General features: G+C 46.9%; 1 protein-coding gene, 1 long non-coding RNA gene and 2 other non-coding genes across 6 annotated transcripts; 3 read left to right on the top strand and 1 right to left on the bottom strand.

Moving 5' to 3' along the window:
- The first annotated feature begins 1,935 nt into the window (after positions 1-1,935).
- RPSA (ribosomal protein SA) lies at positions 1,936-15,450 on the top strand. 2 transcript variants are annotated; one of them, XM_019984848.2, is made up of 7 exons: positions 1,936-2,042; positions 3,470-3,635; positions 4,752-4,870; positions 13,755-14,000; positions 14,748-14,876; positions 14,996-15,161; positions 15,270-15,450. In XM_019984848.2, exons 2-7 carry the CDS (start codon positions 3,503-3,505, stop codon positions 15,362-15,364), a joined length of 888 nt encoding a protein of 295 aa, XP_019840407.1. In that variant the 5' UTR covers positions 1,936-2,042; positions 3,470-3,502; the 3' UTR covers positions 15,365-15,450. The 2 variants fall into 2 exon arrangements, with proteins under 2 accessions (XP_019840407.1, XP_070632209.1); XM_070776108.1 differs by lacking the exon at positions 1,936-2,042 and adding an exon at positions 2,410-2,604.
- Positions 4,528-4,678, top strand: LOC139178753 (small nucleolar RNA SNORA62/SNORA6 family). The gene has a single exon (XR_011563245.1). It is a non-coding gene; the product is annotated as a small nucleolar RNA SNORA62/SNORA6 family (small nucleolar RNA).
- On the top strand, positions 14,053-14,201 carry LOC139178754 (small nucleolar RNA SNORA62/SNORA6 family). Its single transcript, XR_011563246.1, has one exon. It is a non-coding gene; the product is annotated as a small nucleolar RNA SNORA62/SNORA6 family (small nucleolar RNA).
- LOC139178575 (uncharacterized) lies at positions 14,300-24,329 on the bottom strand. Of its 2 annotated transcripts, XR_011562934.1 has the most exons (3): positions 23,145-24,320; positions 22,024-22,467; positions 14,300-15,182 (listed from the first exon to the last, which is right to left on the bottom strand). It is a non-coding gene; the product is annotated as an uncharacterized lncRNA (long non-coding RNA). The 2 variants fall into 2 exon arrangements; XR_011562933.1 differs by having other exon boundaries at positions 22,024-24,329.
- Positions 24,330-24,917: the final 588 nt, after the last annotated feature.

Raw genomic sequence — 24,917 nt, forward strand, 5'->3', positions numbered from 1 at the left:
TGGGAGAGGTTAGGTTGTTCAGAATCAGCATGTAGTGAAGCTGGGATTTCAATGCATGAATAATATAAGAGATGGAATGCCAAATGACAGAGAAAAGTTTTAAGACAGAATGCTTTTGATGGATGGAAGGGACCTTTCCATTACCACTAAACTGAGGGAATGAGGGCTTTGGGACAACAGAGGGAAAAGTTATTTTGGAACCCTGCCCAGACCACTACAGGCAAGTTCGGGTCATGGAGAGAACTGTAGGACAACTAGGTAGCAGACAGATAAAGAGAAAGGAGGAATTCTGGTTACAAAGGTGGGTGGTCCCAGATGAACTTGATGCCTGGGGCCAGCTAACTACCCCATAATTCTCTCAGCTTCAAATCAGTACAGAATCTCCTAGCCATCCAATGCCATGTGAAATATAACCATCCCCCACCACCCCCCGCCACCAAATAGTCCCTGGCACAATTTTATATTTGAAAGAAAAAAAAAATTGAAGCCCATTTTTTATTATTTTTTAAATACAGACCCAAGGAACCAAAGTTTGCAAAAGAAAGGCTGAGATTTTTATTTTAAATGTGTACGAATAAAAAATAGTGGAGAAACTTGTGCACAGGACCAGGAGGCTGAGGTGGGAAGGAGGACACTTGGCTGGGGAGCTACCGCATTTTGACAAGCGCCCCGTAGGCTGAGGGCTCCTCACTCTGGCTTACTATCACCATAGTACATCTTCACCTTTGAAGATAACTCACTTCCTTGCCGAAAATTTTCATCATGCTTAGCACTTCTCAAGGACAGAGTTGTTTTGTGGGGGAAAAAAGTATTTTGTGGAGAAACAAAACCTAAACATAATTACAGCGCAATTTCCCAGTTGTTAGAATGGAAGTATTTTGGAGATTCTATGGTGCACTGGGGAGGGAGCTGAGATAGTCTGGGAGTGTCCTAGAACACCCTCCAGGAAAGTCCTGCAGTGACTGAAAACTGTCCCTAAAAGCCAGCCTAAGTTTTCCCCCTTTTTGTCTACAGATACTTGCACCAGTTTCTAAGGATGCTTAAAGCCACAATTAAGTTTATTCCTTTGCTTGTATGTCAGCTCTTCATTTAAATGCGGAGTTTGTTTTATTTCAATTGAAAAACCTGCGTTCCTCAAAGAAAATTTCAAAAAATACTCAAGAGGTCAAGAACCTATCCACTTCTCTACTTGTATATCCGTAGTTCCCACCCTGGGTGCACGTTAAAATTATCTAAATTCTTTCGGTTTAGCGTTGGGCATATGTTTAAAACCTCTCCAAGCGATTCTAAGTGCAACCAGACTCCAAACCTACTGTATAATTAACAATCTGGCTATTGGTTATTTCTTTACAGTCGTTTAATACCTAGGGCTTCAAATTTTCAAAATGATCGCCCTCATCCTGTAACTCCTTTTTGAACCAAAGAATGTATTTTAATTCTTTTTAATGGCTGCATGGTATTGGGCGGAATGTATATTAACTAATAATTGCTATCGCAATTCTTCTACGAAAAAAATTCTCATGCGTTCCATCCGTGTAGTCTTTTTTTTTTTAATGGGAAACTTCCCATTAACAGAACTCTTTAAAAATCTGATTTAGACACCGCTAATTTGTCCTCCAAAAACCGCAAAGTAACTTCTCCAGTTTTTGTTCATCCAACAGAGGTTTGTTCAGTGCTTTCCCACGAAAGAAAAATGCAGTTTAAATAAGGAACCCGCTCAAGCGCCTAAGTACAAAAAGCTGGGTGAGAGCGCCAATCCCAACGGGCAGAGCGCCAATCCCTTGCCGGTCTTTCCGGACCGCAACCCATTTCGAAATCTGAGTGCACCAATCAACCCTCCAACTTCCGGCATTCGCTGGCGCCCGCGCTAGCGCCGTAGCCCATCTTCCGGGGGAAGGCCCGCCCCCAAGATGCAAGCCTTCATTGCGCTTCCGTTGAGCTTTCGTTGTTATTGGCTGGATGCGGACTATATAAGGACGTCATTTCCGCCCGCCCGTCCTTTCGGCGCTACCTAGAGAGGGGTCCATACGGCGTTGTCTTGAGTGAGTTGCTTTTGGGGTGCCGGTGGCCCTCAGGGTCAAAAGGACAAGCTTCCTGTTCAAACGAGGTGTGGGGAGGACCTGGGGTGAGAGCCCGCAGACGGAGTGCGTTAGTCTCTGACTAGGCGCTCTATCGCTCAAACTGGCGACCCACACGTGGCTGGGCCCGGGCCGGGACGTTCCCACTAGGCCTCGGGAGCGGGGAGAGGTTGCGCTCCCGCCGCGGAGGCCCCGGGCCGCGGTGCGGGTGGCCGAGGGTGCAGAGAGACCACCTTACGCTGCGCGCTAGTTTAGACGCAAATCCCGACGCTCGGTTGTAAATCCCGAGGTTTATGCTCCAGTTTTCTCCATCTACTTGAATTGGTCTCATCCTTGTTCATGGTGTTCAGGAGTTAAGGTTCTTGAGGTTTTTGTTAATGGAAAGCTCCAACGTCACGTTTCTGTTCTCTCGGTTCAAAATAACTTGGACAAGGAATGCAAAAAAAAAGTCATAACAGACTGAGGTGTAGAGAGAAAGAGATTTAGTGACGAACAGACGCGAAAGTGCACTCGGGGAAGAAAGCAGGTGAGGAGCGCACCTAGAGCTTTTCAGACACACACACACACACACCCCATTTCACTTTGATTTCTCTTTGGTTTCTATGGGAGGTTTCTTGATTAGGGGCGAAGTACACTTTGTTGAAATTGGATGGGATCTTGATTGCACCTGGTTCTGGAAGGCACCGCACATGCTCTTTAAGAGCCATTTTTCTCTATGAGCGCCCTTCCCGAGAGGTTGAAGAGCAGTCACCTGCAGCTAGTATGCTCGGCCAGGCCCTGTGGATTTGTGGGCAGGGTTTCCTATTCAGATGTGACGAGCTTTAATCAAAATCTAATTTATGTTCGTGTTGTAAACGCCATATTTGACGCTTTATGGTCACATTAAGTGCAGCAAAAAGGGGTTGGAATTCTTGATTATCTGCGTTTGAGGAGATTGTCCTTGATCTGGCCTTGATTTTCTCCTTTCAAGGAAAACTAATAATCTCAGAAGTAGCGCTGAAGGTACCACCTTCAATCTGCTTGAAAATAACGCCTATTTACATCACCGTTGCTCAACTTCTGAATATTCTCAGACATGGCTGCTCTTTCACATCTAACTCCTCTGTACCTTGAGTGTTAAAAAGTCTCAATTCACTGTTTCCATTTAGTTACCTGGGTGTTTTGTCTGTCTCTACACCACTCTTTTAGCAGGATTTGATTTTCCAAGGTGTTACATAGATCTGTTAATGTTCTGTCCTATCCACTAGACTGACCCCACTGCCTGACACTGTAGGAGGTGTGATCTATGGTTAAGATTTCAACATTAAGCCACCTGACTCCCAAGAGTAGAATGTATCATCTCGCTTGAGTCCCTCGAGTTTAAAGGACTTTGATTAACTATTGTTTTTCAGATTCCCGTCGTAACTTAAAGGGAAGCTTTCACAATGTCCGGAGCCCTTGATGTCCTGCAAATGAAGGAGGAGGATGTCCTCAAATTCCTTGCAGCAGGAACCCACTTAGGTGGCACCAACCTTGACTTCCAAATGGAACAGTACATCTACAAAAGGAAAAGTGATGGTCAGTCATTGCTTTAGTGCTCTTTGCTTGGTCATTCCAGCTATAAGAACAAGTTTTGACACCACTATTCTGGTACTGAGTTGAAGTGCTTTGTGAAATTTGAGCCTTAGAGGGCTCTCACTAAGTGATGAAAATAGATCTTTAGATTGGTAAGAAGCTTTAAAAATATTAACTGATCCGGTTGTTTTTAAAGGAAAATTCTGAACTCCAGTGGAAGAGTGGAAACTGGTAGGTTATGTGTCGTGGGTTGGGCCTTGAATAAGCACAATGTAAAGATGAGAAAATTTACTAGCTTGAAGTCTCTGTCATGTCCAACTCTGTGACCCCATGGACTGTGGCCTACCATGCTTCTCCGTCCATGGGATTTTCCAGGCAAGAGTACTGGCGTGGGGTGCCATTTTCTTCTCCAGAAGATCTTCCCAACCCAGGAATCGAACCTGGGTCTCCCGCATTGTAGGTGGACGCTTTACCATAGCTTCAGTTCAGTTCAGTCGCTCAGTCGTGTCCGACTCTTTGCGACCCCATGAATCGCAGCTACCATAGCTTAGTTCCTAATAATTTATCTCCCAGAGTGCCTTGTAATTTGTAGCTACCAATACGGGTTTGTAAAGCTGATTTCTGAATTGGGAACAAGCATTTTTGTTTTCATTTATGTATCAGGAAAAGTAAGGTAGCTTTTGATGAGACTGGAATGCATTAAGTTGTTCAGCTGAAATAGAAACACTAAAGGATTTACCCCTGTGAGTGGCAAGGTTTAAAGGAGTTCGCGATAAATTTGACGTGGTAGTTGACGAGGAAAATAATGGTAGGCCACAAATAAGAGCTTCTTGGATTCTGCATGGGAGGCTTGAGAGTGGGTTAACACAGGAGGATAAGAAATGAAAAGATGCATTTTGCACATTATTAAAGCTCAGAGTGGAGGCCAGTCTTGGCCAATGAACTGCTGAGTGTCGGAAGTGTGCTATATTAATGGCAGGATTTTCGCTAACACCAGTAGAGCTTGCCTCTATGACTGGAGTTTGATAGTACTCGCTGCCACATGACTTCATGTTTTTAGAAGAGTATTACCTTACAAAACTTGGTTTGCTCTTAAGAAAACCTTGTGTCCCCGCCTAGGCATCTACATCATAAATCTGAAGAGGACGTGGGAGAAGCTTCTGTTGGCCGCTCGGGCCATTGTCGCCATTGAAAACCCGGCTGATGTCAGTGTCATATCCTCCAGGAATACTGGCCAGGTGTGTGGAACAGTATGCTTGGTTTTTGCTATAAAGCTTACAGATGTTTGGGGATGTATAGAAAAGCAGTAACAAACCCCAGAATGTATTGAAAAAACATTTGAAACTGGGCTAAGTTAGAGGAATTCCCAAAATTAAAGATTGTCACCGTATTCATCACATCTGACACTTAAAATTCGTGTTGTATCATTGTGTATTTTCCTGAGCCGCTGAATTTCAAGAAATGAAAAAGTGGCTCACTGCCGTTTTCAGCAGTGAGCTTTGAAGGTTTTAAGTGAAATATTGGACTTCCTGGTGGTCCAGTGGTAAGAATCTGCCTGGTAATGCAGGGGACATGGCTTCAATCCTTGGTCCTGGAAGATTCCATGTGCCCCAGGGCAGTAAGCCCACTCACCACCAAGTACTGAAGCCTCTACCCTTAGGGTCTCTGCTCTACAGCAGGCGAAGCCACCACCAATAGAGAAAGCCCACGCGCACCAAGGAAGACACTGCACCCAAAATTTAATTACATTCAGGTTTCATTTCTTTAAAAAAAACTGAAATACTGAGTTGAAAAGTTAGAATTAAATGCCAGTTTTTAAGGAAGGGCTTCTGTCGATAGGACATCACCACACTCTGTCACATCAGCAAGAGTAAGAATATTTGCCAGATTAAGTGAATAAAAATAGCTTAATAAACATTGTCTTTCTTTGCCTTCATTTTTTGAAACTTGCTCTAGGACACCAGTCCATTCCCACTGGTAGCTGCCATCTTTTCTCCACACCCCCGGGGGTCCAGCGTTGTTTGTACACATTTTGATGATGGCCGTTTTGAATAGTGAGAACCAGTTCCTCAGTATGAGGGAAATTTACCAGTTGGTATTGGCAAGCTGAAATTTCTGCCTTAAATGAGTTTATTTTCTGTTACCCACCTCAAGACATTTGCTGATGGCAGGTGTCTATAGCCCTGCAGGCTCTTGAAGGCTTAGTGCCCACGGCCATGGTTTGAAAGTTGCTATTGCGGGAAACGGCCACAAGGTGGCAGGATTTCTCTGCTCAAGTTAGTTTACTCAGGCAACCAGCGCCTTACTGTAAGTCCTTTTCCTGGGTTGAAAGTTCAAAGTGAAAGATGCCAGAAGAAACACTTAAAAGCTTGTCTGTTGTTACTTTTATTTTTATTGGAGTCAGGTGGATTTACACTTGGGTGTTGGGTGTAGGTGTACAGCATCTTGTCCAGTTACCGTGTATGCTTGCCTCTGCAGTTCTCTTCTGGTATAGGGGGTAAGAGCGTTGAGTAGAGCTCCTGTGCTATTGAGGAGGTTGTTGATGATGAATTTAGTATGTGATTCCACCTGTAAGCCTTTTGAGTCTCTGACTCAAGTTTATTTAGTATGATCCTCCCTAGTTTGATCCCTGCTTGCTGCCAATGGCATTTATTAAATTCTCCTTTTCTGGCTGTGTAATATTCCATTTCCCCTAGCTACCATTTTTTCTTTACCGGTTCTTGTGTGGATGGGCATATTGGCTCCTTGCCTCTTTGGGCTTGTATAAATAGCAGCACTGCGGTGAGCTTTGGGTTCCATGTGTCTTTGTGAATTCTGGTTTCTTCCTGGTAGACACCCAAGAGTGGGGAGCTCTGTTTTTACATTATTAAAGAACCCCCATTGTGGCTGTTTCCAATTTACATTCCCACCAGTAGAATAGGAATGAGTATGTATTTTCTCCACACCCTGTCCAGCATTTATTGTTTGTAGATGTTTTGGTGATGGCTGTTCTGACTGGTGCTATCTTGATTCCTTGGGCTTCTGTGGTGGCTCAGATGATAAAGAATCTGCCTGCAGTGTAGGAGACTCAGGTTAAATCCCTGGGTTGGGAAGATCTCCTGAAGAAGGGTATGACTCCCCACTCCAGTATTCTTGCCTGGAGAGTTCTATGGACAGTGGAGCCTGGTGGGCTACAGGTCATGGGGTCCCAAAGAACCAGACACAACTGAGTGACTAAAAGGTTTTTTGGACTGATGCCTCAGAGTAGTTTTGATTTGCACATCTCTAGAAATGAGAGTATCAAGCCTCTTTCCGTGTGCTGCTTCTAAATACAGTGTGAGGGAGATTTACCCATCAGAATTGGCATTCTGAGTGAGACTGAGGCTTGATTCCACCTCCTGCCTAATAATTCCCCCAGGCATTCCCTGGTGCAGTCCCTGTCATTTACAGCCCTGCAGGCACTGGACTGGTAGTGCCCGAGGCCCTGTGGGTTGCTGCTGCCCAAGATGGCCACAGGTGACTCCTGTTCCTGGGTGACAATGAAAGTGGTAGTTGATGGAATGAGCACCCAAAGCCTTATGCTTTACTTTTTCTAATGTAATTTTTATTTTTTATTGGAATAGAGTTTTTCTTAATAACTTTTTTTACCTTATTTTTAAAATGAAAAGTGATCAGTGATAAGAGGTGCTATTCACAAAGAAGACAGACAACAGAAACGATTAGACGCCTAACAACAAAGAAACAAAGCAAAACTGTAAAAAAAAAAAGGGGGGGGGAATAATCATATAGTGAGACATTAATATTTCTCAGAATATTTTATCAAGTGCAGAAAAAAAGAAAAATTGGAGCATCTTGAATGATGTCATTAATAATTTAATTAGAATAGATTTATATCAAGTTATAGTAATTTTATATCCTAAAATTTATTTAAAATTTTGTATTTTACATGTTGCTATTAGATGTCCACAGAACATTTGGAAAAACTGGCTAAAAGATGAACATTACTAAGTTTCAAAAAGTAGACTTCTTTGTGTTTGAGTTGTTGTTTTCCATAATAGGTTATTAGAAGATACCGACTTTAGTTCCCTGTGCTGTACAGTAAGCCTTTGTTGCTGCTTGCATATCTGTTTTCTAAGTCAAGTGGAATCAAAATGTCATACGTTGTTTTAGTTAGGCAGAAATTCGTGTCTTCTAAAATATACGTATTATGCATATTATTTATATACACAAAGGCTTTACTACTACGCTTCACAAATGCTTGAGAAAGAACATTAAGCTAAAAAGAGATGGAAAAATTGGAAACCATAAACTAAGTGAAATGGGAGCACTGAATATGAAATAGAAACGGAAACAAACTAGATAATAGTAAGGGATCTTACATACAGTCCAGTTGTTTCTAAACATTAGACACACATCTGGAGCACTGGCAAACAAAAAGCAATACCTGGGCATTTGTACTCACAACAATTCTGATTTGCATGTGGATTTTAAGTGATTACAGGTTTTTCTGTTAAATGGTAGTTTTGGTGGTACAGAATTCTGTTACTTTTCTGTTGGCCAGTCATGATACAGTGGTATTAAGTGAGTAATAGCTACATAATGGCAGTAGTGAAAGATGTTTATCAGTTTTCACAATCAAAAAATAAAAGATAATTATAATTGTAAGCTATAATGGGAATATGATTAACAATATAAAATAATGACATACAATTTGGTGGGGGGAGGGGGGGTGGTGTCAAGCAGAGAGATGTGGTAAGTGGAAGTGCATTCATGCAGGTGTTTTCATCCACCCAGCCGGTCTATATCTTTTGGTGCATTTAATCCATTTACATTTCAGGTAATGTATGATCCTATTACCATTTTAATTGTTTCAGGTTTATTTTCTGTAGGTCTTTCCTTCTCTTGTGTTTCTTGTCTGGAGAAGTTCTTTTGTTGTAAAGCTGGTTTGGTGGTGCTGAATTCGCTTTTAACTTTTGCTTGTCTGGAAAGCTTTTGATTTCTCTGTATCATGCCATTCCCTGCTGGCTTGTCATTTCCATTGAGAAATCAGGTGGTAGTCTGATGGGAGTTCCCTTGCCACGTTATTTGTTGTTTTCCCTTGTTGATTTTAATATCTTCTCTGTTTAAGGTTTGCCAGTTGGATTACTATGTGTCTTTGTGTGTTCCTCCTTGGATTTATCCTACCTGGGACTCTGCTTCCTGGACTGGATTGACTATTTCCTTCTCCATTTTAGGGGAGTTTTCAGCTATTACCTCTTCAAATACTTCCTCAGGTCCTTTCTTTCTCTCTTCTTCAGGGGCCCTGTAACGGGAACGTTGGTGTGTTTAATGTTGGCCCATGGGGCACTCGGGCTGTCTTCCTTTCTTTTCAGTCTTTTTTCCCCCTGCATTCTGTTCTGTGGCAGTGATTTCCACCCTTCTGCCCTCCAGGTCATTTACCCGTTCTTTTGCCTCTTCTGCTGTTGATTCCTTCCAGTGTATTATTTATCTGTCTGTTTTAGGTCTTTGGTAAACAGTTCTTGCATCTTTTCAATCTTTGCTTCCATTCTTTTTCCAAGATCCTGTATCATCATCTTCAGTATCATTTTGAATTCTTTTTCTGGAAAGTTGTCTGTCTCCACTTCATTTACTTGTTTTTCTGGGGTTTTATGTTGTCTGTTCATCTGGGACATAACCACCTGCTTTTTCATGCTGACTAACTTTCTGTAATGTGGTTTTGTTTTACTCGCTGTGGGCCTGTGCTTGCTTCTCTGTCTGCCCTCTGGAGGAGGCTGTGACTTCTGTAGACTTCCTGATGGAAGGGACTGGTGGTGGGAAAGACTAGGTCTTGCTCTGGTGGCAGGGCCTTGGTCAGTAAAGTTTTAATCCAGTTATCTGCCGATGGGTGCTCCCAGGGATTGTGCTCACTCCCTGGTAGTGGTTTGGCCTGAGAACACCCAGCCTTGGGTTGCAGGCTCAGTGGTCAGGTTAGTGGTGACCTCCGAGACGCTTTACGTCTAGGAAGGACCTTCCCAGACTGGTGCCCCCATCCCTGCGAGCCTCTGTGGGCCCACACCTCCACAGGAGGCCCTCCAACATGAGCGGCAGTTCTGGCTCTGTCTCCTGTGGGGTCATTGCACCTTTCCCCTGAGTCTTTGTGCACGCAAGGTTTGGTTTCTGCCCTCCAAGACTGGAGTCTCTGTTTCCCCAATCCTGTGGAAGTCCTATAGTCAAATCCCACTGGTCTGCAAGGTCGGATTCCCTGGGGATTAAGCCTGATGTGAGGTTCAGAACCTTTACAACAGTGGGAGAACTTCTTTAGTATTCATTGTTCTCTGGTCTGAGTCGCCCACCCAGCTGGCGTGGGATTTGGTTCCATCATGACTGTGCCCCTCCTCCCGTCTGCGGTCTCGCCGCGGCTGCGTCTTCAGGTGTGGGGTGTCTTTGTGGTAGGTCCCAGCATCTCCTGTTCTGGGTCTGCAGCAGCTAGTTGTGGTTTGGTGCTCTTGCGGAAGGAGATGAGCGCGTGTCCTTCTGTCCGCCGTCTTGAACCGTGAAGTCAAGTTGATTTGCGATGCAGTGTTCGCTGTAGGTGTTGTATTAGTGTGAATCTGTTAATCCCAAACTCCTAATTTATCCTTTCCCCCATGGTAAGCATAAGTTTGGCTTTTAATTCTGCGAGGGAGTTTGTCCCTGGTAAACTTGTGCTACCAACTTTGAGGTTCCACCTATAAGTCATTGTAATAGCAGGATGAGCACAGCCTTTAGCAGGCAGCCATCGCTGTGCCTCGTTACCCCACATCCTGGTTACTAAGCAACGAGTCTTACTCAGCCTTTGGTGGGTACCTCAGTGGGCCCTGCCTACAAGCAGCTGTCAATGGGGGACCATTAAGGAAGCAATTCAGCCAAGGGTCAGTAGTGTGTGGACCATGAGGCAGATTGAGGCCTTCTGATGGAGCCCCTCTGACTCACCCAGCCTTGGGCCGGCGAGTGAGCGGGAGGGCCCAGGGGACAGACTGGGGACTACGTCCTGCAGGGCTCCAGAGCCTTCACTGAGGCCCTCTGCCAGCTTTGGACCTGCCTGGGTTGCAGTCTGTGAGACCTAGACCTCCCTCAGCTTTGGTGTGGCCTGAGGAGACTGAGGGCCAGTTGGATTGGGTGCCTGGCTCCCTCGGGGATGACAGCTGGGCAGGATGTGGAGACCTGGCCCTGAAGAAGCTGCCAACTGAGATTTGCCACCTCTTGGCCAGGATGGGACCTTGCCCTTTCTTGTCAAGACAAAGAATAACATTCATTTGGTAGAGATTCATAGGAACATTGTTACCTAACCATGGCCAGACCTCAAAAACAAAGGATCTGACATCAAGAAGTTTGCAACAACTAACCTCGCCCCTCCCTCACCTTTTGCTTTCGCTTAAAGCTTTCAGTAACTTTAGGTGCTCTTAGGGCATGCGCCGTCCATCTCCTTGTATGAACCTGTAATAAGCCTTTCTCTGTTCCAAACTAAATGATTAGTATGATTGGTCTCACTTGGCGTTGAGCAAACAGGCTTGTGATCCAGAAACAAGATGACGTTGGCCTTTTGTGTCTGACTCGTTCATTTAGTATGATCCTCACTAGGTTCATCCAGGCTTGCTGCCAGTGGCATTTATTAAATTCTTGTTTCTGGCTGAGTAATAATCCATTGTCCCTGGCTACCGTTTCTTTCTCCTTTACCTTTCTGCTGTGGGTGGCGTTTTGGCTGCTTCCCTCTTTCAGCTTGTGTAAATAGCGTTGCAGTGAACTCAGGCGTGCGTGTGTCTTTGAATTCTGGTTTCTTCCTGGTAAGACACCCAGGAGTCGGGTGGCAGGGTCTTAGGGCAGCTCTGTTTCTGCTTTACTAAGGAACCCTTGGTTTACAACCACAAACTTTAATCCACACCCTGTCCAGCATTTATTGTCTGTAGATGTGGGTGGTGGCCATTCTGACTGGTGCTAACCGATTTCTCAGTGTAGCTTTGATTGGCATGTCTCCACAAATTAGCAATATTGAGCCTCTTTTCGTGTGTTTCTTTTAAACATGGTGTGAAGGAGATGAAACTGTTGAAACTGGCCTCCTGAGACTCTGCTGCCTTTTTCCCCAGTTATTCACCCCAGACACTCCTAAGGCAGCTGTCATTTACAGCCCTGCAGGGCCTGGTTTCAAGGTCGCTGTTGGCCTGAAATGGCCACATGGTGGCAGGATTTTGTGGAAGTGCCAGAAGAAACACTCCAAATCTCCTTTCACATTACAGCTTTTTTTTTTCTAAGTTTTGTGGTTTTTTTGTTTTTAATGCTTATGTGTTCATTTGTTTGGTTGCATTGCCCTGGTTCTCACTTGGAATCCCCAGGGTCTTTGACCCTTGTTGCATCATGGGGTATCTTAGATGTAGCATGTGGGATCCAGTCCCTTGACCAGGCAAGTTTCTGAGTTTTATTTTTATTGGAGTAAAGTTGATTTCCAATGCTGTGCTTGTTGTAGGTGTGCAAGGTCGTGTCCAGTTATGTGTCACCATCTTCAGACCTGTTTCCATGGGAGTAACATATATACTAATAGATATAAAACTGGTAGGCAACGAGACCTCCTGTACAGCATGGGGAACTCTCCCTGTGCTTATGGTAGGTCTCGTTGCCTATCAGTTTTACATAGATTAGCGTATATGTTAATTCCAAACTGTGGCTTTGGTCCTAGGCCTCAGCTGTAGTTTCAGATCCCTCTGTTTCGTTGCAACCTGGTGGTGTCTGCCTCTGGGTTCAGGGAGGCCAGGGTTGCAACTGGAGCTAGTGAGTAGAGGCAGAGGCCACCCTGGCGACCTCGCCTCTTCTCGTGCCGCTGCACAATAGCACTCCCATCTGCAGCGGGACTGCTCTCCCCCCGACCAGGCTTCTTGCTTGGTGTCCTCTAAGGCAGCACTCAGCCCTCACCTGGCCTCGCGGACACACGCCTCAGGCTGCAGTGAGCAGGGCGGTGGCACAGACCGCCTGCGCGGGTCTCTGTCCTGCCCGGCACAAACCAGTCATCTTTGTGCTGAGCTTCGGAACCTCCCTTTTTGTTCCAGTTAATATCCCTGCCAGTGAGGGAATGTTCAGGGTAGCGGGTGACGTTTCCTCTTTTTCAGCTACCTCCCAAGAGGACTGGGAGTCCGCCCCACTTCCTCTTTTTTGCCTCCTTCAGCCCTGTTCTGTGGAGCTCTTTCTTGCCCTTTGAGTTGTTCCTAGGTGTCCTGTTATATGTACAAATGTACATTTATACATATATACAAATATATAACAGTGTTGGTGGAAGGGGGTGAATTCTTCTCAATTCTCATTTTACTCAATTGTCCTGATTAGGCCTCCTTGCAAGAGTGTTTTAACTGGGCTTTATTCCCCTTGTGGCTGGCTTAATCACTGGAATTCTTTGGTGAGGCACATGGTTGATGGTTTTAATTACTGCTGTAGAGTGAGCTCAGTGACCAGTCTATGCTTCCATCAGGGAAAATTTACTACCTAGATTACAGAAGTGCTCTGGTGGTCAGATTCCACATGGTGTGTTTGCATTTTGTGTCATTTTTTAGTCTTATGAGGAATTTGGATGTACAGGAGTCACTAGCCCGTTACTCGTAAGTGGTACTTGAACCAGGCTGGTTTGCTGTGGAACCAGCAGAAGTGAGGGTGTAGTGAGCATCAGCTAACCCGAGGGAAAGAGCGTCCCCAACAGAGGGCCTGGGTGTGGGGCCATGCTTTGCGTTTTTCTTTTTGTCCTGATTCTATGTTTCCAGGCAATAAGTGGAAGATGGAGAACAATCTGCCTACAAGGCAGGGGACCTGGGGTCGATCCCTGGGTCAGGAAGATCCCCGGGAGAAGGGGATGGCAACTCACTCAGTATTCTTGCCTGGAGACAGAAAAGAGGAGCACAGACAGAGCAGCATAGCAGGCTGTAGGCCATAGGGTCGCAAAGAGTCAGGCGCAACTGTGTGACTAACACTTTGAGTTTTCATAGAACGATCAACTACTAGATGTTTTGAGCAAGGCTTTGGGGGAGCTTCCTGCTAGATAGCTTGCTTGGTGACATTACAGAAGGTGGTGGTGGTCCATTTATCATCGCAGGGCTCCTATGGCACCGTCTCTGGGACGCTTGTTACTCTTTCTGTTGCTTCTTCCAGCGAGCTGTGCTGAAGTTTGCTGCTGCCACTGGAGCCACTCCTATCGCTGGCCGCTTCACTCCGGGAACCTTCACTAACCAGATCCAGGCCGCATTCAGGGAGCCAAGGCTTCTGGTGGTCACCGATCCCAGGGCTGACCACCAGCCCCTCACGGAAGCCTCTTACGTGAACCTGCCAACCATTGCCCTGTGCAACACGGACTCTCCTCTGCGCTACGTGGACATTGCCATCCCGTGCAACAACAAGGTAACAGTCTGACTGAGCTGGCGCGGCCACTGAGTGCTCCTCCCAGGCCTCCTCTGCACATTGTTAGAGCTTGGGGTTGAGGCCGCTGGCCGGTGAACTCTCAAGTGTAGGTAGTGTGCTACACGAGCGGCAAGTTTTCGCTAACGCCACAAGGGTCTCTGGCCCAATGAGTGGAGTTGGATAGTAATACTTGCTACAAAAGTATGATTCTAAGGAGAGGTGAAAACATTTTAAAGATTAGCCTTTTTTTTTTTTCTCTTGAATATTCCTAACTCTTCAGGCAGTACTTGACTTTTCTGTTTTCTCAGCTCATGTATCCTGCTCTGAGATCCTGAAAAAGGTGGGTTACCTATGGTTCAAATTGGTCGTTTGTCACTGATCTCACACCTGGCTACACGTAAGAATGGGGCAGAGGTTTTCTTTTATTTCTACCAATATTCAGGCACTGGCCCCATTTTGTTGAGTGGAGTCTTAATTAAACCCAGTTAGTTAATTCCAGTGGCAGACAAGATTAAGAACCAGAGATAGAGAACAGTCTTGGTATAAACTTTCATTTTTGTTTTAATTGGAGTACAGTTTTAAGTGTTGTGTTAGTTTCTGCTGTGCTATAAACACTTTCAGACTAACAGACACGTCTGCTCACGTGGTACCAAGGGACCTAGATGATGAGGGGACAGGTTAGGTGGAGTAGGGGGTGCTTATTGTTCGGGGTTTGCCAAGTGTCGCTTTAACCTGGTGCTCTTGCAGGGAGCGCACTCAGTGGGTCTGATGTGGTGGATGCTCGCCCGGGAAGTCCTGCGCATGCGTGGCACCATCTCCCGAGAGCACCCGTGGGAGGTCATGCCGGACCTCTACTTCTACAGAGATCCTGAGGAGGTGAGCTTCGTCCACAGGGGCTTGTTGTCACTCACATAAGTACATGGATACTTTTTACTGCCAAGAACAGAAACTAATCCGCCATTGCATATAAACTAAAAAATATTTTCCTAAACTAGATTGAAAAGGAAGAGCAGGCAGCAGCTGAGAAGGCTGTGACCAAGGAGGAGTTTCAGGGTGAATGGACTGCTCCAGCTCCAGAGTTCACGGCTGCTCAGCCTGAGGTGGCAGACTGGTCTGAAGGCGTGCAGGTGCCTTCCGTGCCCATTCAGCAGTTCCCCACTGGTACGTATCAGGGTCCAGTATCTGTAGGAATACAAGCAAATTGGTGGGACGGGGTTACAAAAGTAATCTGGGGATGTGGCTGATGACCTCCTTGTATTTTCTCAACAGAAGACTGGAGTGCTCAGCCTTCCACTGAAGACTGGTCTGCAGCCCCCACCGCCCAGGCCACGGAATGGGTAGGAACCACCACCGAGTGGTCGTAAGCTCTTCTTCCAGACACTTGCAGAACTTCCACAAACTTCCACCAAAATGGAAATTTGGTTGATGGAAAATAAACTGTTGCTAAAAATTTTGTTCATTCATTTCAGTCTATGGGACAGACACACCTGGTATGAAAGCCTTGCTCAGCCTAGTGTGTGGCTCTGGGCCCAGGTGTTCTCAGCAGAGGATAATATTCATGGGGCTGTGATTCAGAGCAGCTGGTCCTGAGTCTGGGCATGTGGCCAGTGCTTATTCTATCACTTTGTCGTTCCTTAGTGTGTAATTTTAAAATAGTTTTAAATAGTAAAATATGTCATGCATGTAGTTGATCTAATAGACATACCTATGTATTCTTGGAGAATACAATACACAGAATTGGTCAATACAGCTCTGTTACCCAAGAATTAGGACACTAGCTTTCTTTAAAAAACCAAGGTAAATAGAAGTGTCAGGCCAGAAGGAAGCTGTGGTCACCAGCGTCCATTCTCCCTTCTTCCATACTAACATGGTGCCTGGAGTATGAGCTGAGTGTAAGCTGAGAAACTGTTAGAGCTAATTAATGTCTGAGGCATCAGTTTCTCAGCAAAGTCCTGTGAGAAGAAGCAACTTGAGGTAAATCTAGGCAGCCTGTAGCAGAAGTGGAAGAACAATTCAGCTGTCACAGTAGGACGTTCTGTCTGAGCTGCGGTGCACTCAGCCAGACGCTGCGTGTGACCAAGGCACACAGCTATGCCTGTGCATCTGAAGAGGCAGACTGAAGGAGAAAACACTTTATCCTTGAAAAGCTAACAGAAAAGGGTTGGGTAAGATTAAAGGTGTTTTACAAACATACCATAAAGAAGAAATACCATAAAGATTTTGGTAACCATACTTTCTATCAACAACTGTCTGCTGGCCAGTCAGCAGACCGTGCGTGCTCAGTTGTGTCCAACTCTAACCCCATGGACAGTAGCCCTCCAGGCTCCTCTGGCTGTAGGATTTCGCAGGCAAGAGTACTGGTGGGTTGCCATGCCTTCCTCCAGGGGATCTTCCTGACACAAATTGAACCTGTCCCTGGTATTTCCTGTATTGGCAGGTGGATTATTTAGCACTAGCGCCACCTGGGAAGCTAAATTGGTACATCATGGTATTATTTAGTAGCCATCCCTAACACCCTCTTAAAGTGAAAATCAGTCATGTCTAACTCTTTGCAACCCCATGCATGGACTGTAGAGTCCATGGAATTCTCCAGGCCAGAATATTGGAGTGGGTAGCTGTTCCCTTCTCCAGGGGATCTTCCCAACCCAGGGCTCCTGCATTGCGGGCAGATTCTTTACCAGCTGAGCCACAAGGGAAGCCCGATACCCTCTTAGGGGTATATCAGAAGACCCACGCACACATGCGTTAGGACGTGGACAGAATGCTGCTGTGCTACTGGTGGAAGTGTAAACTGATAACATGGATATATAACACTGCAGAGGTTTCACTTCATCCCAATCCTGGGTGTCTACAGAGAAGACGAAGAGACGGGTGCCGCCATTCAGTGCAACACTATGTTTATATAAGCCAAAGGGGGAAGCAGCCACAATGTCCATGGACGGAAGATGCTAAGAGATGGAACCCAGACACAGTGGGGTATTAGAGTGAGGAAATGCCACTGGCAGCACCCTGGGTGGACCCAGAGAGGATCACAGTCACTGAGCTGAGACGTGAGTATCAAAAGGCATCCTAAGTAGGACTGAACAGTGGTGGTAATGAACTAGTCACCAAGGAGAAACTTAGAGAAACACAAACTTGGTTACCATAGGGTAAATCAGGAGTTTAGGATTAATATACACAAGCCTGGCATGCTACAGTCCATGGGCTGCAAAGAGTTGGACATAATTTAGCAACTGAACAAAAACACTGAATACATATGAAGTTGATGCTAAGAAGCTATGTACCACAGGGAGCTTGACTCAACACTCAACGTCGGGAGGGAACCTGAAGAGGAAGTGACAACATGTATAAACGGACAAGATTTTCTCCAGGGGATCTTCCCAACCCAGGGCGCCTGCGTTGCAGGCAGATTCTTTACCAGCTGAGCCACAAGGGAAGCCCGATACCCTCTTAGGGGTATATCAGAAGACCCACGCACACATGCATTAGGACGTGGACATCTACATATGTTGTACATATACAACCAACACCGTAAAGTGCAACTCCATTTAAAATAAGGAAAGAGTAATAATGAGACAAGGTTTGGGGTATTTCCTTTCTGCCTAGGAACATGACTTACTGGTCTCTAGAGTAACCAGCTGAGGCTAGGGAGAAATCCTGCCCCCTTGTGGCTGTTTTGGGTAGCAGCGACTTTTAAAACCTGTACCCTGGACACTTGATAATCACAGGGCCTCCAGGGCTGTAAATGACACCTGCCCTTTTGATCAGAAAAGTGGAAAAAGAATACATTAAAATGGGGCACAGTGTCAGGAAGCCAGTTTCAAAAAGGAAGTTTCCCTCTCACTTTTTATTTTTCATTTAACTTTATTTTGTATTGGGATATAGCTGATTAACAATGTTACAGTTTCAGGTAAAAGGTGGAGGGATTCAGCCATATATATACATATATCCAGTCTCCCACAAACTCCCACTCAGGCTACAGCACAGCACTGAACAGAGTTCCCTGTGCTGTACAGTACCTCCTTGTTGGTTATCCGTTTCAAATACAGCAGTCATACATGGCCATTCAGAACTGTAACTATTCCTTACCCCCCTTCTTCCCCTGGCAACCATACGTTCATTTTTTCTCCCTTCTTTTAGAAGCAGCATGAAAAGGGGCTCCACATGAGTAATTGTTAACATCAGGGACGTGCAAATCAAAGCTGCAGGCAGGAATCGCCTCTTGCCAGTCAGCAGGGCCATCAGCAAACTCTACAAACAGGACTTCCTGGTGCTGCAGTGGGTAAGAATCCACCTGCCAGTACAGGGGGACACGGGTTCGATTCCTGGTCCATGAAGACTGTATACACTACAGAGCCAACTAAGCCTATACACCGCGGCTGAGCCTGTGCTCTAGAGCTTGCAAGCCACACCTACAGAGGCCCGCGTGCCCGAGGGCCTGTGCTCCACAAGAGAAGTCACAGCAGTGAGAAGCCGTGCGCCACAGCTAGAGGGCAGCCCCCACTCTGCACCTGGAGCCAAGCCCATGCTCTGCAATGAAGACCCAGCACAGCCAAAAGAAGCCTAGATGCAGTGAATGCTAGAGCGGATGTGGGGAAAGGAAGGCTCCTCCGCTGTTCTGGGAATGCAAACTGTTGACAGTCCACGGAGAACACGAGAGCTCTAAAAAAGAGCTACCCTGTGATCTATCCGTTCCACTCCTGGGTGTCTACAGGAAGAAAACCAGGATTCAAAAAGACACACGCAACTCGCCACTCAGCACAGCACTAATTTACACAAGCCAAAAGAGGGAAGCAACCACCATGTCCACGAACAGAAGAATGGGACCTAGACACGATGGAATATTGCTCAGGCAGAAAGGAGAGTGAAATAATGCCGCTGGCAGCACCCTGAGTGGATCTAGAGGATCACGGTAAGTGAACAGAGGAAGACCAGTGTCATAGGATACCATTTGTAAGTGAGATCTGATCATTGGTGGTAATAAACTAGTTTACCAAGGAGAAACACTTGCAGAATTAAAGCACAAACTTCCGGTTATCCTAGGGGAAAGAATAAATCAGGAGTCTGGGTGTAACAGATACACAAATACATATAAAATTGATAAAAAGGACCTCCTGTATAGCATAGGGAAATACTATAAAGGAAAAAAAGTCAGTAAAGGAACAGAAATTTATGTATAACTGATTGACTGTGCTATACACCTGAATCTAAATTGATATTGAAAGGAAACTCTTTCAATGAAAAGGGAAAAAAAAAAAAGCTTGCTGCAGGATACTGAAGAGAAAGCTAAAGCAAAGGTTCTTGAGGGGAATAGACCCCCTACAGGAAAAAAGTCACTAGTAAGTTTCCCTTTTTTTCTTTTTTTAAAGCTTTTTCCTTTTGGTCAACCTCTGCCCCTCCCTAGCAGGACAGCTAAAATCTGGGTAGAATCCAGGGGCTGTTCAAGTTGAAGATCAAGAACTAGTCTGGAGCAGTTTAACTAAAATCACTCGTAACTCCACGAGTACACATTGGCAGTTGTCTCAGAGAAAGAGAAGCATTTCCTGTGCTTGTCCTCACAGGTGTAAGGACTGTCCAGCTAGTTACTCCAATTAATTGGTGTAAGGACTTGAGATTGGTCAAAGACAAAGGGCTGACCACAGTGGACAGCTTATGGTGGGCGTATAATGACTCCTTTTGTCCTCTTCCTTCTCAAGGAACAGGAACAATGCGGTTAGAGTTCGCATTTCACACCCCCAAATTCCTCTTTTGGTCCCTTTTATGAGCTCAGAGAGTCCAATAAAACTGAAGAAGAAGGGCATCTGTCTGGATAACTGTCCCTTAAATACTACCAAATACCTTCAAACACCAAAGAAATCTCAAATCCAAGTCATCGTCAGAAAAAAGACATTGCAAGACCAAGTCGCTTTGTGGGATACTTAATATTCAAAGGAAAAAATAACTTGTAACTTGAAGGAAATCAGGTAGCAAATCCTTCTGTCATCCGTAAACAGGCCTGGGACTGGTAGGATTAAGGCAGTTGGTTTGGGGCCATATATGGGGGATTTCAAATGGCCATCACAACCAGGCCTTCATGATTTTATCTTCCTCGCTTATTTTTATGCATTTGTCTATTTTAACAGTGTGGGTTTAAGAAACTGCCTTGTACCTCCATGGTGACCAATTCTTAGTAGTAGAAGGCACAGCCCTTGTCTGTCCAGGTCTTTGTTGGAAAAGCTTTTGGTAAAAGTGGACATGTCTAGCTAATATCAGACTGACCTTGAGAAACATTGCCTAGGAGTTGGGTTTGGGGGCTTAGGACATCGCAGGGCCCTCAGAGGCTCATGTCATCCCTTCATTCCAAGTCATTGAGGTCACACGGTGTTCTGGCTGTAAGCACACAGCCTGTGGGCAAGGACTGGCTGAGCAGTAGGCAAGGCCTTTTGAGCACTCACCCTTAGCCAGTGGTGCTGAGAGCTTATGTTGGGTGAGAGCAGTGAGCAGTAGGCTTGTAAGCAGCTGTTTACAGGAAACCACCCTCAACAGACAGTCCCTTTTCCTATCCCTTTAGCAAAGCTCTACTGGAACTTTTAAGTCAGGAATCCCCATGCTCTACTCATCTCCAGCCCAAGCACACCTTTCAAATCTTAATCTCACTACACCTGGCCTAAGAAATCAAGAATAAGTAACCAGATTTCTTTGCCAGCCTCCCCTTCAGTAATCTGAATGAACTATGTGAGTAAGATAACACCTACAGATGGGATTCCCTGGCGGTCCGGTGGTCAGGACTCTGCTCTCCCTCCAAGGACCCAGGGTCACATCCCTGGTCAGGGAACTGAGATTCTGCCAAGGTGCGCTAACATGCAGTCATCTAATAAGGGCATTCCTCTTACTGGGGTCATGATTTGGTTCAGCTTTGGGTACTGCCAGGTGGGCTTCAGGTACAGAAATCTTCCCTGTACAGAGGGGTGTGGTCTCTCTAGTTACAGGAGTCAGTCTGGGAAAGCCCGCTGACTGGTCATGTGCATAACCCCCCATGTGAGGCGGCAGCAAAGGAAACCGTCTGTCCTGGGAGCGGCTCCTGGACTGAGTTGGGGGCCCTTCCAGGTCTTAAGACGTGAGTGAGGCGTCTTAAGACGCCTCGGTGAGGCCACACTGAGTCCCAGGACTCCAGCAGATGACACGGGGTTTCTAAATGACGCCTGTACAGAGAGGCACTCCCGAGTCCCAGTGTTGGGAATTGGGGCTGGATGGGAACAGAAGTGGTGCTTATACTGGCACAGTGGCCAGAGCAGCTAGTAACAGCAAGTAACAAGTAACAGCAAGCCGCAAGTAACAGCTCAGACCGCAGGCCCAGCTGGAGGAGTGAAAGTTCGGAGCAACGTATCCTCACTCTGCTTCCTGTCCGTACTTTCCCTGATGTCACAGCTCAGGCACTTGCACAGAGTTCACCTCTAACCATTAAAAGGATGCCTTTTTGCCTTGGTGTCAACCAACCAGGGGTCAATGCAATTGAAAAGAAACTTGATTACTACTGTGACATACAACAATTTGAGATTATCAAAAGAAATGATATAATTTACCAGGGTAAAACTTGATTTGGAGGTAAATGGAGAAACAGTACCAAACAAAATGAAACGAAAAATCCAAAGGACAGACAGAATCCCAAAGAAACCCTCAAGTTTGGCCTCGGGGTTTTGCATATCCCAATGACAAACACGGCGCACAGGGCCCCAAGGTAATCTGCCTAAACCCCTCGTGGAGATCCTAACTGACGCTCCGGCCACACGTGGGTGCAATAAAATGTCTTCCTCTTGCAGTTTAGGAATAGCTGAAGCCCTCACCATATTTAAAGTCAGAAATTCAAGACAGACAAAACACAAATGCTAGCATCCAAACAAACGAAAGAGCTGGCTCACAGATTGGGTAAATTCCAACAACCCTTCCCTGTCTCCAACAGGGCCCCCAACTTGACTATTGCAGAGAAAATGCCTGAAACAGAGAGTAAATAAAGTTCCCAGCTAGAAGCAGTGGAGCCACTTACCCTACTGAATCGAGCCCGTTGGCTCCCGGATGTCGATTCCTTGCTCCAGTTGCCAAGTGCTGGGCAGCCGGTGCTGCGTTCGGGAATTTTGAAGGGAAGATCCTCAGGACAAGTGGTTCCTGCAGCTGCTAGGGCCTTACCTGAAAATCCCCAACCAGGGCCAGCTAGTCACCAGCTGGTTCCAAGTACAAGCTTGTACTGCTCTCCGCAGGACAGGCCATAAATTGAGAGGCTGTCAGGGCAAGGAATGGCGACTTTAGTAGGAAAGCCAGCACCCCATGAAGATGGTGGACTTGTGTCCTGAGTTAGAACTCAGGCTTCCTTTAACTGACAGGGAACGAATCAAACATTTCTTGGTTTCTGTCAGCCTTCACAGAGGGTGTGTTACTTTCTTCCCACCTGCAGTCATTCATAGATGGATCTGGTCAAGACGGTTCCTGTGTGCTAAACAAAGGAATTTTAGCTTAGTGCTTGTTATCTGGGAGGCAGGGTTCCCAGAGAAGGGCCAGAATGCCCAAGCTTATAGGCAACATCTGTTTCCCAATTAACTTGTACAGAATACAAAGGTTTCTTCCTGTTACACAGGGACTGGGGAAGGAAGGACGCTGCAACTGTGGATGTGGGAATAGAACTGCTGAAATGTGTCCAGTGGGCCAGTGTGCTCAGTCGCGTCCGACTGTGAACTGTGGACTTAGCCCGCCAGGCTCCTCTGTCCATGGGGTTTTCCGGGCAAGAACACTGGAGTGCCTTGCCATTTCCGCCTCCAGGACAGAGGGACTTGCCAAGTTGGAGATTCCCACCCTGCACTCTCAAAGTCTCGGAAATAGTCCATGACTATTTCCAAGAGATTCTCCAAGTGAGTCTGAGGCAAGCGATCTCTGTAAAAGTTTTTGGGAAACACTTCTTTAGAAACCCTAGTGAGGTTCCTCCAGGCTTGCTGTCTAGAGTGACAAGGTCAGGAAAAGAAATGGGCGGCGGGGGGAACTGGGGAGAACAAAAGGGATTGGATATAGCATGTAAGCCATCTGTTGCTCTGTAACAGCCTATCTCAAATCAACAACACGTTTAGTGTTGGGTGGTTCTTTTCATAGGCTCAGCCGACCTGGGATGAATTTACTCACGCGTCTGGGGTCGGGGCCCGTGGGCCGGATGATTCAAGGTGGCCGCTCAGCCTCACTTTGAGGCTTCTGGGCCACAGTCATCTGTCAGAACAGTCAGGGTTTGTGCACACCCAGGCAGGTTCTGGGAGTAACAAATGATTCTCAAGTTTCCTCTTGCAACACTTTTGGTATCTTATTGGCCAAAATAAATCACCTGTCCAAGCCCAGCCTCAGGAGGTGAGAGAGTTCCCCGAGAGTGTGGATACAGGAAGGCAAGGGCAAACACAGGCCCTGAAGTCTACCTCATGGAGGAATGAGAACAAAAGGCAACTCGTATAAAGTAAAAATTAATATGAGGTTCCCAAGACCGGGTGAGGCAGGGGATCTAGACCCTGCCTTTAGGAGCAAAGAGTGTGGCCAAGGCACCTTGGTCAGCTCCTCTGGAGCGAGTGGAGAAAGAGCTATGGGAGCCTTTAGGCTGGAAGTCCCCTGCCCCACTCCTCCTCTAAAACTGGAGCCTGTGCTCAAAAAGATCTGGGAAGAGCCACAGTAAGACGGGGCACTGGGTCCAGTCCAGGATCCCTCGCGGCTCCTGCGGGCACAGGGCTGAGGCGGCAGGGGTCTCCTGGCTCTCAGCAGTCGCGGCCCCGGACTTGGGGGCCAGCTGAGCCCACTGCGGGCCCGACTCTCCCAGGGACGGTGCAGGGGCCTCGGTCTCCTGCACACACCAGTCCTGCTCTTCACTGGGGGGGCGCCCTTGTCCCGCTGCTTGCAGATGGCAGGGCGGATGCTCAGGGGAGCCCTGGCTGTTGCTTATTGCCTGGCCTTGGCCCTTATTGGCTGGCATGCTGGCAGACTCGGTTGGATTCCCCGACTTCAGGTCCTGGCACTGGTGGGAGGGTGTCACCAGGCTCCTTGGCATTGGGGCCCAACTCCTGGTTCCACTGGCCTCAGCTCCCTACCCTGGACTCAGGCAGAACCTCTCTGGTAACTGTCTGAGACTCCAACGACCCCAGCCAACGCCCAACGGCCCCAGCCAACCCCCAATGGCCCCAGCAAATGAAAAAAAAATGGCCCCAGCCAATCACCAAGGGCCCCAGCCAACCCCTAACAGCTCCAGCCAATCCTCAACGGCCCCAGCCAAGCCCCAACGGTCCCAGCAAGTAAAAAATGGCCCCAGCCAATCACCAAGGGCCCCAGCCAACCCCGCGCCCCCCCCCCCCCCCCGCCCTAACAACTCTAGCCAATCCCCAATGGCCCCGGCCAACGCCCAATGGCTCCAGCCAATCCCCAACGGCCCCAGCCAATCCCCAAGGGCCCCATCCAACCCCCCCCCCCCCCAACGGCTCCAGCCAATCCCCAACAGCCTTGGCCAACCCCAACGACCTTAGCCAATCCCCAACGGCCCCAGTAAGTCAACAACATCCCCAGCCAATCAACAAGGGCCCCAGCCAATCAACAAGGGCCCCAGCCAAACCCCAAGGCCTACATCCAGCCCCCGGAGGCCCCCAGTGACTCTGGATTGGGGCTTTAATCTTCTCCCCCAGGTGGGGTGGGTGCTGATACTGGGTGGGCTGCCTAGAGGAGGCAGTGTTTAGGAGGGCTGGTAACTGACAAAGGAAGATGGTCTTCAGGGTGTCCTACGCTGAGGTTAAGGGCAGCATGATGTCCTGGAGAGCTGCCTGGAGAAGGTCCTGACTTTGAAAGCCTTTCTGGTTGCCTAGTGTGCTGCTGGACCTTAGAAGGAGAGGAGCGGGCGGAGAGAGACACCCCTGGATCGAAAAGTATAGAGGC

Source organism: Bos indicus, chromosome 22 (genome assembly GCF_029378745.1).
Source record: "Bos indicus isolate NIAB-ARS_2022 breed Sahiwal x Tharparkar chromosome 22, NIAB-ARS_B.indTharparkar_mat_pri_1.0, whole genome shotgun sequence".
Lineage (NCBI taxonomy): Eukaryota > Metazoa > Chordata > Mammalia > Artiodactyla > Bovidae > Bos > Bos indicus.